General features: G+C 45.7%; 1 protein-coding gene across 1 annotated transcript; it reads right to left on the bottom strand.

Annotated features, from left to right (window-relative positions):
- Positions 1 to 3,639: 3,639 nt before the first annotated feature.
- On the bottom strand, positions 3,640 to 17,315 carry LOC121453487 (fructose-1,6-bisphosphatase isozyme 2). The gene is made up of 7 exons (XM_041660302.1): positions 17,111 to 17,315; positions 13,581 to 13,743; positions 12,045 to 12,137; positions 7,454 to 7,594; positions 6,330 to 6,467; positions 5,191 to 5,310; positions 3,640 to 4,022 (listed from the first exon to the last, which is right to left on the bottom strand). Exons 1-7 carry the CDS (start codon positions 17,278 to 17,280, stop codon positions 3,825 to 3,827), a joined length of 1,023 nt encoding a protein of 340 aa, XP_041516236.1. The 5' UTR covers positions 17,281 to 17,315; the 3' UTR covers positions 3,640 to 3,824.
- Between the last annotated feature and the right edge of the window lie 208 nt (positions 17,316 to 17,523).

Here is a 17,523-nt window from a genome sequence, read left to right as displayed (position 1 = left end):
AGAACTGTAAATCCTTGCCTGCTAAACTGCTAACCTTGACTTCCTCAGCCCCTCCCTCCATTTAAAGCCTGCTTTATCTGCTAAAGTGCTCGCAAACCCTCAATTCTGCCTCTGCTCTGCCATCTCAAACAAAACTGCTCAAACTCAAAATCCCTCCCTTCTACTTCCTGTGTGTCTCTCTATCCATCCCCCTAACTCCCTCTCACTTTCTATGGTATTTTTCTTAATAATCCTATCTTCATTTCCTATCAACCGGTTGCTTGCTCTGCCTTGACCGACGGCTGACTTTATTCAGTCAGCAGCTCTTGGATTAAAGGTATGTGTTAGGGCTGAGCCACACCACAACTAGAAACAGGTTTTTCCAATAAATAACGCAATCTCGAGGTTCACAATGCGATTAAATTTCCTGCAACACAAGGATGCTTTATTTCTTTGTCATTGGGGTAGAAGTTAGGTCAGAAATTATTGTTCCTTTAACATAGACTGAATTTAACAGTCCAGTCATTGATCCAACATCTGAACTATAGATGGGTTTTAGGGTATAGGTCCCTGCCTGCTGTTTTGTATCCCTTCCTGTTGTGTTCTAGTGACTGTTGTCATTTGGTTCGATTTGGATGTTCGTCATTTTACATTCATCTCCTTCACCTTCTCCTTTCCACCTGGTCAGTTTCTGTTTCAGGAATAATATAACTAAAGCACTAAACCTTCTTCATATGGTTGATCTGTTTGTTATCTGATTCATCCCTTCATATATTTGAGTGCTGACTACCTAGCCATGCGGTTGCTGTTCAGATGACGCCTGAAGCAAGGGATGAGGCTGTGTCTGTCACACAGGGTCAGTGGCTTCCAGAGCATTCTGCTCAGAGACTCCATTGGGGATCTGGAGACAGTGGCTGAGCACTGAGAAGAAGAAAGCTACACACACTATCAGAGTGTAAAATGTGTCATCTTTGTGTTAAAACAATATGCCTAACTGCTTGACTTCAGTTTGGTCAGCTTGGTCACGGCTGGAGGCAAAGCACAGTGGTGCCTGCTTTGTGGGAGCAAGGAGAAAGCCGAATTAGACACCCATCAGCAGGCCTTCTGAATGTGTGCCCAAGAGAGTTAAAAGCAGAGGTTGGAAATACATTTGTGGCCTAGTGAGGCAGCAGTGGCACTAGCAAGACGCAGTTATAAAGGCTGTCAAAGGCCCATCAAGGGCTGAGCAGATAAACAAAACATGACATCTCCAATTGAGAAGTAACTCAACCTCAGAAAGCGTGAAGACTGATACATAGCCTCTGGCCTGCTCATCCCCTATCCAGCCTCCTATACTGTTGAAAAGAAATGAACTCCAGCATGGATTTGGGGATAAATATCCTCCATTTCTTCACCCGTCCTCCAACTCTCAATACCTGCCTCACATGGGCTTAGAGCCCATCTCAACACCTGAAGTCCCACACGACTGCTGACCCAGCCAATCAAAGCAAGGGCAGGAGATAGAGTCAGGGTTGTGGATCCAGAGACTCTAGACTTTAATGAGTAAATCAGAGGCAGCTGGACTGGTCCCTCTGCCTAGTCAACCTCTGAGTTGAGTCTGCTGAATGCATGTGTTCAGTTGTGGACTCCCCAGATAAGTGCCTAACAAGCCAGAAACTCAAGTAAGGAAGAGTTTTCCAAACCCCTGTTGGGTAAAGTCCCCAGATCTGTGGGCTGGAAAATGGAAGGCTATGTGACGCCTGTGAAGGATCAACTATTACAAGTCACGTCCCCATCATCCAGAGCCCATTGGGAAGCCAAGAAAAAGCTGGCATCCTCGCTTTGATCAACAAAGTGCTGCTTTGCTCTGTGTGATGTCAGACACTACTGTAGACTCTGCAGACCAAACCCTTTCTCTCTCCATGGCAGCTGTCACTCCTATTGGACAGTAGATGCTTTTTGAAGGTCAGATGTCCTGAAAAATCGGCAAGCTGATGTCAGTGAGTAAACAGAACCTACCAGACTTCTCCCAGTCTTGGGGAAGCCTGGGCTGCACTGGTGACATGATTGATCAATCTTCCTATATGTGAAGGACATTTAGGAGTCCTATCCTTAGGAGGAAGCAGTAACTGCAACACCTATGTTGTCATTCCAGCTCAGGTTATGGGAAAGGACAATTGTAGAGATAATTCACTGTCTTCAGACCAACATTGGAAGATAGAATCACTGTAGACCATCAGTGGTCTCATTATACAACCAGTCTTTGCACAGCCTTCTGCTGCAATGGTTTCCAGATAACTCCCTGTTTCTCTGCACACAGAGAATATGCAAACCATTCCACATATAACACATAATTCTCCATGTGAATATTTCTTATAGACTGGAAGACCTCTGGGTTGTCATTGAAAACATGGAAAATTATTTTAGCTCCAAATATTCCAGTTCATTTCACTTCCTGGGATGATTTATAACAGCCCAGACTTCAGTGTGCACTGCAAAGTGCAAGGTATTGTGGTTTTAACTCATGCTTGCCACGAGATGGGTGGGAGCAACTGAGTCTCTTTTCTCTTTTCCCTTAACCTTAAAAGGAGCAAAGTTATAGGTATCTGCCTGCAAATTCTGCTGCTAATATCACAGGTTTTTATGCAAATCCCAAAAGATGAAGGTGTCCTAATGAGAGCCACACCTACAGTGGGAGCTAAGTCCATTGCTGTTGATGCTACCCAAGATTCCCTCCAATTCTCTAGGAGTGGCAAGAATACTCTGTTCTGTCTTCCTTTCCTGTGGCCCTCTTATGCAGACTTCTCCATGGTTCTGAGGTCAGCAGGTTGGTAAATGTGAGCTGAACACTCACAAAGAGAAAGGCCAGCTAGACAAACCTATGTGCGTGACAATTTTTAATTCAGTCTCATTGACTGTGACAAATATCTCTGCTTTGAACCTGCCATTCCTGTGGTGAGCCCATGGTATCATATAGTAAATGTACAGCTGACAGATCTATTCGACAATTCCATGAGAATCTGATCCTGTGGAGGACCCATATTTTGCAGAGCTGCAGGAACACTTGTCTTTTGGATTAGTCACTGTCAAATCTGTAGAAATCTTGTGAAATCTTGCACATATGGATCAGCTATCATTAAAACAAGTTGATATTGTAGAGAAATAAGTACTTGTTTAGTCTCGACATAATTTGGGCAAAGGTGGAACCATTTGGCTAGTTCATTTTTGTTAGACTCTAGGATCTCTTAAAATATTTTCTCCAAAAAAAATAAACACAGAGAAATTAAAAACTGTAAGTATTCAATTTAAGTATAAACTGTGTGTGACATCTGGATTTGCCAAAAGGTAACCACATTTTCTATGAATTATCCAGTTTACAGACTGAAAGGGGCTCAGTGAGGAACTCCGCGTTAGTAGTCATGAGATTCCTAACTCAAAACCTGCCCAAAATAAACAACAAAATCTCTACTAATAATCACCACATTTGTAAGCCTATGCATGCACTATGCATATAATGCATATAGGCAGAGGAAGTAGCTAAATTAACTGTCTTGTGTCTTTACCCTTGGGTGGCTGGGTAGATGCTGCATATGAGATAGGAGACTGAAAGTCCTGCTTTGCCCATCTGCCTTGCCCATGACAGAAGACCATGAAAGGGATTCTTTTCACATCCATGCTTTTATTTTAGCCCTTGGGCCGTATCTTCGCCTCTGACTTCTAAACCTGCCCTTAGCAGCAGGGTGATGCTCTGAAAGTGACCGGCAAACTCTGCTTGTTCGCCTTTCCTTCTGTCTCTGTCGATCATTCATCTAACCCTTCATACAACGAAGTGCGAGGCCAAGAGAAGTGGACTCATGAGTTTGGGCTCATGACCTGCCTGCCTGGTTTCTCTGCACACAGGCGAGGTACTCTTGCACATCCTCCGGGGATCCCAAAATGAGGGGGACTCGCTGGTGAATACTCTCAGGCTTCACATCCAGGACAGGCTGGGTGCCTGTGGTTGCTATGCCTCCTGCCTGCTCGATAATATAGGCCACGGGATTGCATTCATACAGGAGCCGGAGCTGCAGAAAAAGGAGGACAGGTGCATACATTTTTAAAATGGCCAGATAGCCCAAGGTGTGCCCCTAAATACTGAGAGCAGCGTGAACTGCTGAGCTGTCTGTGTGACTCCTGAGCATGAGTGAAACATGATTAATGAAAACTCAGAGACAGAAATTGGAGTTCACCCTGAAGACCTGAAAGGCAAAGCAAACAGCCACTGGCTCCTATCTCAACCTCAGTCTCAAATGGTGATCCTACCTCCTGGAATCTCAGAATGAGACTGTATCTGAGAGCTATCTCCTCCCGTTTTATATTCCTCTCTAGGGCTGGGATTAAAGGTGTGCACCATTAGAATAAAAGGCGTGCATCACCTGGTTTCTATAGCAACTAGTGTGGCTACTGGGATTAAAGGTGTGTGTTACCACTGTCTGGTCTGTAAAGCTGACCAGTGGGGCTGTTTTACTCTCTGATCACCATGCAAAGTTTACTTATTAAAAGATAATTGAAATGCCACTACACAGGAGTGTTTCTCTGGGCCATCAGCCCATGGGAACCTGATGTATGAGATGGTATCCACCTATGGGTACCATGGACTGGTAACCACTCAGGAGGCACCACCGGCCCAGTGAATCCGAAGCAGCGCATCTATCTGTCTGGTAACACCTATGCCTATGCTGCCTCCTTGGTTTTTCCATCTGAATAGAAGGTTTTATTCTGAATTCTCGTGTGGAGCTCAGGGTATATGCAAACCCTTCTAGAACAAGCGCAAAGATCATGCTTACATTTTCTCTGTGAAATAGACTGATTCCCTGGGGTTCAATAATCCATGGTCAGTTAGTGCTGCTGATAAAAATCAGACAGAGCCTATGAAAGCCTGTGACTCTAGACAAAGTGAGAGATGAGCACCCGACCACAGAAGTGGGAAATGACCTTGTGACTGCAGCAAGCAATGGGCCTGAGGCCAGAGGAGCAGAGGGCTCGTAAGACTTGCCCGTCTTAGCCACATTAGCCTGTTCTTCCCCAAACCTACTGCAGCTTCAAAACTTACTCAGAGGAACAAATGTATTTCTCTTCCTCTGAGCTCTGAAGGAAACATGTGACCAGGAGCATATCAGTAGCTATAACAGTAGCAAAAGAATCCCAATAACTCACTGACTATCATGGCAGCCAGTGGATTCCGGAAGTTACCTTGCCCTTAGGACTTTTCTGGTTGGCTGGGTACATAAAGATTCCTCCATAGACCAGGGTGCGATGCACGTCAGCCACCATGGAGCCTACATACCTGGCCCCATAAGGTGCACTGCCATCCTATAGGACAAAAAAGGAAGAGATGAAAACTACCAGCCCACATACCTGGCCCCATAATGTGTACTGCTACCCTATAGGATAAAAGAGGGAAGAGATGAGAACCACCCAGTTTAGCATAGATGAGATCTTGCTGGTAAACTCAGGGTAAAAGGGGAGAGGATAAAGGATGAGGAAATGAGGGTATGGGAAGCTAGAATCAGGGAAGGGATGGAATGGAGGAGCAATGATAGAGATATCTTGATAGAGAGAGCCATTATGGAGTTAGGAAGAAACCTGGGGCTATGGAAATTCCCAGGAATCCACAAGGATGACCCCAGCTAAGACTAGCAAGAATGGAGAAGGTGCTGCTAAGTTACACAAACATAAAGGTATCTTGACTTCTAAATTTGGGTCTAAGCATTTGTAGCTTTTGAAAAGAGGTTCTGCTCTTGTTTCCACAGAAGATGATAACCTGTGGATTCCTTCCAGGTTAATGTGGTTTGATGGAACATCCCCAAGAATCAAATGTCTCTCTTCAGTCAAAAAATTCAAAGAAACAACAATAATATACATAATAAAGACTCTCTGTATATTTCCCATCTTTACATGGCTTGTTTTTCTTCATTACTGTTTAATATTTGTTATCTTTACTCGTTTAATCTATGACTGTCTGTACCCTTTCTTCTCTCTCTCTTAAGCCCAAGTTCATTTATCCAACACTGTGACCCATTTAGAGATATTCTTCATCTGAATCTGTCTTTATTACATATCAGTAATCATTTTCTGACCAGGAGAGCCTTTTTTTAATGCTAAGAGGGCATAGCTAGGACCAACTCCGCAGCCCTGCCTGGCTCTGCACAGTCCAACATGGTGGAAGCATGTTTACCGCCCCTGCGAGCCATGCTCACGGTCTCAGCTCCAGGGATGCAGATGGTGTAAATTGACCTTAAGCAATTTGTAACACACTGCTCACAGACTCCATTTAAGTGCACCTTAACTACACCAGCTCCCTGCTCTTGTCCCAGGCTGTCTTCACTCACCTCAGGAAATTTCTTCTTCTGAACATACTCAGTGGTGGCAGCATCAAAATACTTGGCATAACCCTCATTGAGGCTAAAAATTTTCCCTTTCTTCTTAATTCTGATGTCTTTTTCCACCAGCACAAATTCTCCAAGAGCCTGGAGCGATAAGAGACTTCAGAAAGGTGAGCCAGGCCAGGGAAAGGAAGCTAACAGCATACCATACAACAGTAAGGAGATACTAGAAGATAACAGCCTGCTGGGAGAAACTTGGGCTTCCCTGGGGCCATCTGGAACCTGCCATGTGGTATTTTCATAAGTGATAGGAAGAATAAAATTATATGTACAAGCAACAATGGAATAAGAAATAAAACAGATCAAAGAAAAGAGGCCATGATAATTTTTCCTTTATGTGGATTTTTTTGTCAACGTCATTTCTAAACAACCTATCTGAATTAATCCCCAGGTTCTCTTCCCCATTTTAATATCTTCAGGGCACCATCTAGATGACACCTCATCCAGAATGGACCTCTTCCTCCTCAAATCCCCCTTAAATCACCAAACGAGTGTCTTAATAAGCCCATATAGCTCCTTTCCCACAAATCTTCCTCCTTGTCAAAGAAACCTAACTTCATTTTATCCTAAGTACTGTGTCTTCCTCGTTCAAAGCCTGTAGCTCCTAGACATCACTCAGTCACTATGTGCGTCTTTACTTCATGGCAGTCTGATGCTTTAGTTCACTTCCTTTATTTGTGTGTGTGTTCATGTATGTGTGAGGTGTGTTCATGTGTGTGCACACCTGTGTATTCATGTCTATGCATTTGTGTGTACAGAAACTATGCAAAAGGAGCCTGAGTGTCCTCACCAAAAAGAAAGAAGAAATGTTTGAAGGATATATTAACATTATTTAAACATTGGAAACCTTACATGGGACTCACTGGATATAAACAATTTTGTGTTTTTAATGTGTCAGTTAAAATAAATTTATTTATACAAAACATTACATGTTTTTCATGATATAGTTCTCTAATTCCAAAATCAAGTGCTCCAAATGATCAAAAAAAAAATCATTCCAAGGAATAAGAATTCAAACACAGAAGCCCATGGAGTCCCCAAGAACAAATGCTGCTGCATTCAGTACCTACCGGGTCCAGCATGAAGAGATCCACTCCTTGCCCTGTGGAAAGAGCCACCAGGGTTGCACTGCCATAGAGCGCATAACCAGCAGCCACAATATTGCGGCCAGGCTGCAGGGCGTCTTTCTCGGAAGGCTCATCCTCTGTGGTCTGTGGAAAAGAAGAAGAAACCTTCACCAGGGACTGCACCTCAGAGCTCCTGAAACCACGAAAGGGAACCACACGCAGAGAGGTAAAACTTTTCAAATACCCTATAGCTCTTACCCCCTATCCTGAATGCGGTTGCTTCACATAGCTCAGCTAGTAAGGAAAACTGAGATTTGCTCTCCCATCTTCATATACTTGGCTGCTGTTACCATTTGGGTAGGAGCATTTTTAACCTCAAAGGTTCACATGTTAAGCAAAGGCTTGGTCCCCAGTCAATGGAACTATTTGGAGACACGGAAACTTGACAGTGTTGTACCTAAAATTCCACCATGTCTTTATTAGTGTTTTTGCAATTTACATTTTTGCTAGAAACATTATCAGAAGAGACACACAGAGGAAGGAGGCCACTGGGGTTATGTCTTTGATGGTTCTCTCTTGCCCCTCTCTGTCTCTCTCTCTAGTTCCTGCCCTCCACTAGATGAAGAATCTTCTTCAGCACATACTCCCACTACCATGATGTCTGTCCAAAGTCATGTGACCAAGCAACCATGGATTTGGTTACCATGATGAAAAGATAATGCAGCTACCTCATGTTTAAACTATATGTTTTTCTCTCTTTTATTATTTTCATTGAGTTATACGTTTTTCTCCACTCCCCTCTCCCCTTCTACCCTCTCCTATGACCCCCACACTCCAAATTTACTCAGAAAATCTTGTCTTTTCCGCCTTCCTATGTTTAATATATATTTTGAAAAAGTCTTCATTTCAATGGTTGGCATGCTGCATTTCATGGTTGCACGTGGAAAAAATGGGGCTGACTCGGGGACAACGGCAAACTGCAGCAAACGCATCCAGAGGCAGTGAGTGGCTGGCTCACCAACAACTCAGACTGAGCCAAAGCAAAGGCTGCTCTTGGGTCTCTCTGAAGGTTGCATCCTGTCAAGAGCCCTGGAAGATGCTCAAGCCGCCCCCTTTGTCACCGCCCCAAGCCATGTCCTCACCCAGTACAATGATCTTTACTCAGGAGCCCTGCAAGGTAGACAACATTGTTATCTCCACGCTACAAATGGAGAATTTTGTAATTGAAGTCGGTAATCAAAAAGCTCACACAACATCATGTGGCATGTTGTGGTGAAATATTTCGGTTGATAGAAACTTAGAAGCCATGAGTATTTCTTCCTCGGCATGTTTTTCACATGTGTGTGTGTGCATGGGTAGAAAAGAGGCGTGTGTGTGTGCGCGCATGCAGACACGTAGAGCCCAGAGGATAACCTCAGGCTTATCCACCTTCTTTGAGACAAGGTCTCCCTCTGGTCTGGAGCTCGTCAGTTAGGCTACACTGGTAGCCAACAAGCCCTAGGGATCTGTCTGTCTCCACGGCCCCAGTACTAGGATTTCAAACACATTCCACCACACCTGATATTTCTATGTGGGTCCATGGGGCTACACTCAGGTCTTCAATTTTGTAACTAATACACTTTTGCCTACTGACTGTGGCCCCAGACCCAGAACCAGCCCTGTCATTCAGATTTTATGATTTAGTATTCCATATACCCAATGGTATAATGAAATATATCTTTTTTAACACCCTACCACACCTTCATTGGTGTGTTTAAAGTGTACTTTCCTTTTAAAATATCACTTGAGAAGACTCATGGTTATTTGGACTGGCCATCAAGCCTGCACTTTGTTTAAAATTTAAGACAAAATTTCTGTGTCTGAGTCCATCTAAATTTGAGCATAATGGCTACATAAAACTCCTTTGGTTCCAACACAGTTGGTCTCCAGATGTTAACGGCTGCAACAATAGCATTGGGGAACCCATGTGAATTAACATTCTGCCATTACTGACTCTGTGAGTTAAGCAGAGTTAACTCTCCTTCCCTGTCCTTCCACTGTCCCTCAGTCAAAAGGTGACAGTATTATCTGTACCCACTTCCTGGGACTGAGGCAAAGGCTAGCCCACATACGGTGGTTGTCAAATCAACACATCTGGGAGACAGGACCTCAGTTAAAGAACTGCCTCCATCAGATTGGCATGTGGGCAATGTCTATGGGATATTCTCTTGACTGCTAACTGATGGAGGAGGACCCAGCCCAATGTGAGTGGCACCACCTCCATGCAGGTGAGCCTAGGTTTTATAAGGACTATAGTAAGGCAAGCCAGAGGAGTGGGCTTCATTTCCTATCTCCAGGTTGTTGTAACCTGCTGGCCTGGCCTGTCACCTGGGTACCCTGTCCCTTTAAGAGACAAGCCCCGCCCACTTCAATCCTCCCCCCCTTCTTCTGAAGAGGCAGCTTCTGCCTCTCTTCCTTCCCCTTATCCCCTTCCCCCCTTCTTCTCTTTCTCTCTTTCCCCTTCTCCCCAGCTCATAGTCCCTTACTTTTATGCCATTCCCAATACCCACTAAATAAACTCTATACCCAAGCTCTCTCTGCATGGTGTATCTGTCTGTCTCCCACACACCAAGGGACCCATGCATCACCCGCATCATAAATGATAACACAGGTTCCTACCTTGAGTTCCTATCTTAACTTCCCTCAGTCACAGTAAAGTGTAAGATGTAATGAACCCTTTCCTCCCAAGTTGCTTTTGGACAGTGTTTTATCACAGCAATAGCACCAGAAGTGAGGTGCGCAGAAGAGTGATGTCTAAGAAAACAATATGGAAAGCTACCTAAAGATACACCTGGGTATCTCTCTTCACACTGTAGGTCATTCTCTCTTCCTAGAAACAAAGCCCCTTCACTTCTTCATCTCTAACCTTGAAACATTATCCTCTTCTTCCACTGTTCTTCTACTGTTTCTTCAGGAGTTTGCAGTCTAGAGGGAACACCAGCAAGGCCCACGTGGGAATTCCATTACAGGAGTACAGACAAATGGTGTCTGGATTGTGATGCCTGGTATGGAATTTATGGTCATACTGGCTGGTCATAGGCCAACCCTTAAGATCCTCTCTGTTGTTAAGCTCATAAGGTAAACAGAATGGCCCCAAAACTACGTACTTAAACTCCCAGGCTCTGTCTGTTGCATTACAGACCAAAACAGATTTTGCCTATGTGCTCAGGTGTCTTAGTTAGGGTTTCTGTTGCTGTGAAGAGATGTCACGACCACGGCAACTCTTATAAAGAAAATATTTAATTCAGTGGCTTACGGTTCAGAGATTCAGTCCATTATCGTCATGGTGGGACATGGCAGTGTGCAGGCAGACATGGTGCTGGCGAGGTAATTGAGAACTCCATATCTTGTGCAGGCACCAAGCAGAAGTCTAAGACACTGGATGTGGCTTGAGCATATATGAGACCTCCAAGCCCACCTCCACAGTACACACTTCCTCCAACAAGGCCGTACTTACTCCAACAAAGTCACACCTCCCAATAGCGCCACTTGCTTTGGGGGCCATTTTCTTTCAAACCACCACATCAGGGCTATAGATTTAAAATAGGAAGGTGACCCTGGGTTGTCCTGATAATATTAGTCCAGTCTCATCAAATGAAAATTTGAGCTTATTTGGCTTCCAAGGGCTAGTGTCAGGGAGAGTGTTTCAATGGTAAGGGGGTGCTAAGCCTTGTCTGGTTTAGAAACAGATAATCAGCAGGTGTTTTAAAGCCTCCGAGAGGGTGATAAGCTACCACAGCAGTAACAGGAAACCAATGTAAGCTGAGGGTCCCTACTTGCTTGCTCATGGTAGCTCATGTCTAAATCCCAGCATTTGGGGACACAAGGCAGGACTATTGCAAGTTCAAAGCCAGCTAGAACTACCTACCAATGCTATGTTTACAAATGAGAACCCAGGTTCAATTCCCAGCACCCACATGGTAGCTCACAGCCGTCTGCAACTCTAGTTCCAAGGAACCTGACACGCTCACACAGACATACATTCAGGAAAAACACAAACACATATGAAATAAAAAAGAGAGAAAGATAAATAAATAAGATCCTCTAAAATCTAGAACTTTTTAAGTGTCAGCAGAGATCATGCAAGGCAAATTCTACACCTGTTCTGGTGCTGTAGGCAGCTCAAATTGCAGGTGCACTAAGCATCTAGTGTAAAGTCATATGCAGGTGATGGGTACAAGGAGTGTAAGAAACAAAATGAATTTTGTGTTCATCCCTAAAACAACTTATTATGTATTTACAAATATTTTAAAACCTGAAACATCAATACTTCTGGTTCCCCTGCACTTTGGATAAAGGATGTCCAGTCTGTGCGGTGCCTGGCATGTCTGTTCCATCCAGACAATCAAAACAAGGTCCCGTGGGAGTCCTGCCATTTTGCCCTCCCCGGAGACACTAGGAGAAGGTAATGGAGAGTGGAGAACCCTGGCAGGGGCTTGCTATGTTTCTGGAGCTGCCTGTAGTGTTGTGTCCAGTGAGTGGAGGAAAAGACAGGCCTCCAGGCTCAGCTGTCAGTCTCAGAACTATCTGGAAAGATGCCAGCTTATCTACTCACCTTTCTGTAGATCGCAAATATGGTCCCAATGGAGGCCAGGCAGTCAATGTTCGAAGATCCATCCAGGGGATCAAAGCAGACCACATACTTCCCCTAAATCACAGAGAAAAGCACCCAGTCAGCACGCCCGCCCATCACCACAATGACACGTGACCGATATCTACACTAATCAGAGATTTAGACCCATGGACCCACCATTTCCTCGTTCCCGAAAGCCGCTGCTTATGGGCATAGCTCCACAGGTGTGTGTGATGTGCTGGAAAATGCTCTAAGGATCACATGCTGCGGGGCTCAGGTGGGGGAACTGACGTTCAAGCTCCAAAACACGATACACAGGCAAACACGCACACAGGTGTGGCAAGTGCCGTGTGCATAATTTAAGCATGTGTGTGGGTAGAAGGCAGGCAAAGCTAACATCTGAGGATAGACCTAGCTGGGACAGCAGGCACATGAAGAACTAGGCAGAAGAATGCCAGGCAGGCAGATCTTCGACTGTTCCTGGCATAGAAAGTAGGTTAGGATACAATCAAAACCTAACATGCAGGAGTGATAGATACTGGTGGAGAGGGCTGAGAACCATACCAGCTGAAATTTAAAGCTGAGGATAGCAGATGTGATGTGGGTTATGTAAAACGGGTAAAGGGCTTAATAAATTTGACTTTACTCATCTTCATAGTTCTTCCAGTTACAAAGAAACCACCACCACCATCACCACTCTGGCCCGGGTCCAGTGTGTGTGACAAAGAATAATAGGTCAGCACAGAACACAGAGCTTTTTGTTTCTCTTTTGCTGTCATAAAACACTCTGGCCCAAACCAGTCTTGGGCAGAAAGAGTTTAACTTACACCTCCACTATCAAAGGAAGCCCAGGCAGGAGCCCAAGGCAGGACCTGAAGCAGAAACACGGAGGAATGCTGTTTACTGACTTGCAACCCTCATGGCAGGTTCAGCCTGCTTCCTTACCAACCCAGGACCTCCTTCCCAGGGAGGGCACAGCCCACCATAGGCTGGCCTCACACATCAACGTTAAAGTAAGAAAATGTCCACAAGTTTGCCCATGAGCCAATCTGATGGCGGTAGTTCAACTGTGGCTCCCTCTTCTCAGGAGACTCTAGTTGGGGTCAGGTTGACAAAAACTAACCAGAACGATACTGTGATTGAATGTTGGCTGCAGTTTTGGCCACTAGAAACTTCACTCTTTAACAAATAGTTGTGAATTTGGTAAATGTAAACCTTCTCCCTGCACCGGATAACTCTGTCAAAAGCATGGGATCATCATGAATTATTTCCTGGATTTGTCTACCTCCTCTGACGAATCCCAGTTTTCTTGAGGACATGTGTAGTGAAGGCCATAGCTAAGAAATACTGAGGGACTGAATCAGAGTGTACTGTATGTATAGATAGCTCTTCCCCAAAAGAAGAATAAGATGCCAAGGCAAGAAAATTCCGGAAAAAGACTAAGCAAGATAACCACTCTCTCATCCCAGTAGCACCATCTACTGACAACGCGGGTACTGCAGTCCACCGGGGACGCACCCTCTTCTCCTTGGCTGTGATGACTGCCTCTTTATTCTCTTCAGAGACTAGAACGCAGGTGCTGTAGGAGGACTGGAGCATGTTGATGACCAGGGAATTGGATAACACGTCCAGTTTCTTCACTTCATCTCCAGTCACGTTCACGCTCCCTGCAATTCCGTACCTGAGAAGACAGTGTGCATTAAGTCATTGAAGGAGTCGTAACTCCAGTAAAAGAGTGCCCAGGGTCCAAATCACAGCATACCCACTCTCCTTCCATGACACTGCCATCTCCAAATTATAAAAATATAGGGAGTGTGCTATGACTCAAAGAACTGGCACTCAACATGACTTCCTTTACACCTTGGGGGCAATTGTCGTATTTCCTTAGTCTCCTAGGGAGATTGACAGAATTCAGCCTCACGAAAATGCAAGCCCCTGCTTGGCGCTTGAAGCTAGGAAGGATGGGAGAGCCCCTAAAACACACCGATCATGGTAACTAAAGATGGCATAGCTTTTCTACGCTGGAGCACCAAGCTTCAGCCTTAAACTTCCCCAGAGTCTTGTGCCTCAGAACAGTAACATACAACCATCCCCTCTCATGTCTCACCTGTTCAGGGTGTTCCCAGTGATAGGCTCAATCTCACCTCACTCTGTGCTACTTTAATTGTCATTTGAAACAAACCAGATTCACCTAGGAAGAAGGAACCTCAATTGAGGCTCACGAGATCGGCCTGTGGGAGTGTCCACCTGACATTTTCTTTATTACTGACTGATGGGGGAGGGGGCAATCCAACTGTGTTGTGCTGTCACCCCTGAACAGGACGTTCTGGGTTCTATTAAAAAAAAAAAAAGCGGCTGAGTAAGCCACGAAGAGCAAGCCAGTAAACGGCTTTCCTCTATGGTCTCTGCTTCTGTTCCTGCCGTAAACTTCCTGCTTTGAGTTCCTGCTCTGGTGTCTCTCTTACTGCATGCTGTAAGGTGACATAAACTCTTTCCTCCTCCAAGTTGCTTTTGATCATGGCCTTTACCACAACATGGGAGCTAACTAGCCCACATTCAGAGCCAAGTCCTTACATGGATGTCAACATGTTAGATCAGCCTCGGTGTCTCCACTTTCCACTCCAGCAGCGAGACTGTCAATCCTGTCTGGGCTGCTCCAGTTCCACCAGCATAGACCCCTGTTTCGTCTGCCACGCTCCACCCCAGGTGCTGTTCCTCTCCTTACCTCTGCTCCTGCCATCCCCAAAACGTGATTTTTGCTTCTACTCTTCCTAAGCACCTTAAGAACTCTCCATGTCCCATTTCTGCACCAGGCACACCTCTGGGGTTCCCTCATGGTGGAGGATGCCCTTCTGTACCATCTACTTGCTAAGAACAAGAGCCATGTCCTGCTGTCTGCATTCCCATAGTCTGTGCACAATACACATTTACTGCAATATGGAGAAAGCATAGCAAAAAAAAAAAGCCTCTTACCCTCTTCTGTATATTTGAATTTCACTTGTTTGTTGAAGAAACCCTCAGGTGATGTAAACAGGTGCTCAGGTTGAGAACCACTGATGGACCGTAATTACCTACAGCAAACACATTCCCTCTCCTTCCTGACTTACAGCCCCCATTCCACTTCACCCTCAGCCAGAATTTGATGTCGGGTATGATGAGCCTAGGAAATAACCCTGGTCGCATGACCTCAAAGGCATGACCCCTTGGTTTAAGACAGAAGTATGCAAGCCAGTAACAACAGTACAATAAAATCAGGTTATTTTCATCAGGATCACAGGCTCGTGTGTAATAAGGAGCCTTGGGGCAGCTGCTGCTGGAGAATGAAGAACTGGACAAATGTCCAGCCTGCAGCCCATTGGCCATGTGCATCCGAGGGTGGCTATGAACGTAGCCATCTGTCGACCACAGTGCGCTGTCACCGTGTCAAACACCTGGACAAACCCACACGAGACAATGCCAGGACACCTGCAGTACCTGTCTCCTCAGCTGTGGCTACTATCCTCTGTGAGGGGCCCGTCCAGGGGCCTATGGCCCAGACTAAAACCATTTCTAGAGTGGTGCCTGCCACCTAGTGGTCAATCACCACATAGGCCAGGCTTCAAATTTCTTGCAGTCGGGGCGTGGAACCATGGTAGCTAAGTGGTGGCATTTCTTGAGTGTTTACCCCAGGCCTGGCACTGTGAGAATTGTCATCACAATAGGTTACTAACCCTTACGGCAACCCTGTGAGTTAGAGCGGTAAGTACCTCCCCAGTTCACAAACATGGAGGTCTCAGCAAGAAAAAAAACCATTGTCCACAGCCACAAGGTAAGGGAAGCCAAGTTAAATAAAGCGCTTAACTATCTAGCCCCTAAGACCTCTTGGTCAGACACTAAACCACGGAGAAGTGGTTACAGCTGGTAGATAAGAGCCCTGCCAAGGCAGCTGTGGTACTGAGAAGCCTGCCCAGAGGAGCGGTATAAGTGTGGGTGAGAATCCTGACGGGTCACAGGCAGCCACCCTAATTATAGCAGAGTTGGGACACAGGAGAGGCAGAGGTGCTATCTAATATCACTCAGGGCGAGCATCATGCGTGAAGGCAACTCACATTCTGGAAGCGTATTCTTAAAGGCAGAGTTTGGCCGTTCTGCCAAGTGAGGTAACGATACAGTTAGACAAGCATCTTTAACGTGGATCCCACGACCAGTCCTTAACACTCATATACTGAGCTCGTTAATGGCTTGATAACAGCATTTATGATATTAACACTGTCACGGTTTGGGGATTAAAGGTGCCACACTGTTAAGAATAAATATTCAAATGGGTGGAATCTGTTGGCTCTCCATTTGGGGGTTTTCCCACACCACCCCACCCCTTCAGCTTCCAAGAGAGCCTTCACTGGAATTACTGCAATCAAAACAGAAGCCCAAAAGAAGTTGGTTTCTCTTCATCGTGGTTTAAAACCAGAGCCCTGCCTGTGGCCCCCAGCAGCTCCAGCATGAACTTGACCTCATTCTGCAAAAGAGAACCAATCGGAGACATTCTGCTCTGCCTGCCCCAGCCCAGCATGTCCAGATTCTCACAGACCGCATGAAGATGAGGAGAACAGACTCCTTCCATGACAGCCAGGGCCCTGTAAATCTGTTCTGGTGACCTCTACCTCCCACCCTGCCGGCAGAGGTCACGAGACCAAACACTTGTACAGGAAAACGGCACCAAACACACTTTAAAGTCCCAGTAAGAATCTGTCGGTGCAAATATAAGTCATGAGAATTCAACATAGGTTTGGGGGCAACAGATGTTATCATTATAATCAGTGGTCATAGGAAAAATCCCACTTTTCTCCATAGCTTCCCACTAAGCATTTTTCCCCTTTTCTGGCAAAATATGCCAAAGGCTGCCTTATCAAAGCAGAAACAAAGGATTTAAATGCAGCATCCTTGGGGCACAAAAGGCAAATTAGCTTTGGACCGGGTTTCTACTGCCAGCAGCTGTGGGTCCCACACCCTGGCCCGGGCGTGGGTCTCTGGGCAGCTGTGCCTGAGCGTGCATGCTCTCCGGGACTCACAGGTTAGCCAGGCCAGCCTTGCGCACAGCCGAGGAGATGGCTTTGATGGCAGTCAGCATGGAGTTGAGCAGCTGTGTGAGCTCCCCAGTCCCTTTGGCCTGCCGCCCTTTTTCCATAACGTAGCGGGTCAGGGTGAGCATGTCTGTCTCAAAGGGGCTTCTGTCCGTCATTGTGGCAGGTAAGACCTCAAAACCTCCTTACAGGAATCTTTGCTTTCTGGGGCAGCAGCCTTGTAGCCTGCACGCTGGAGAGACACCAGTACTGACTGTGCCGGGGCCCAAGTGAAAAGGGCCCCAGCCCACGTGACTCGCATAGCTGGACAAGCCCTCAAAGAAACTTCCCTGGCCTCCCTGATGTGTGGCAGCTGGCACAGAGCAGTATGCAGGCTGTAAATAGAACAGCCCTGCTGGGAA

This window comes from Microtus oregoni, unplaced genomic scaffold (assembly GCF_018167655.1).
Source record: "Microtus oregoni isolate MIOR12 unplaced genomic scaffold, Mior012 000011F_ref0000422, whole genome shotgun sequence".
Taxonomy (NCBI): Eukaryota; Metazoa; Chordata; class Mammalia; order Rodentia; family Cricetidae; genus Microtus; species Microtus oregoni.
Note: the sequence above shows the minus strand (reverse complement) of the source record. Positions and strands in the feature narration are given on the sequence as shown.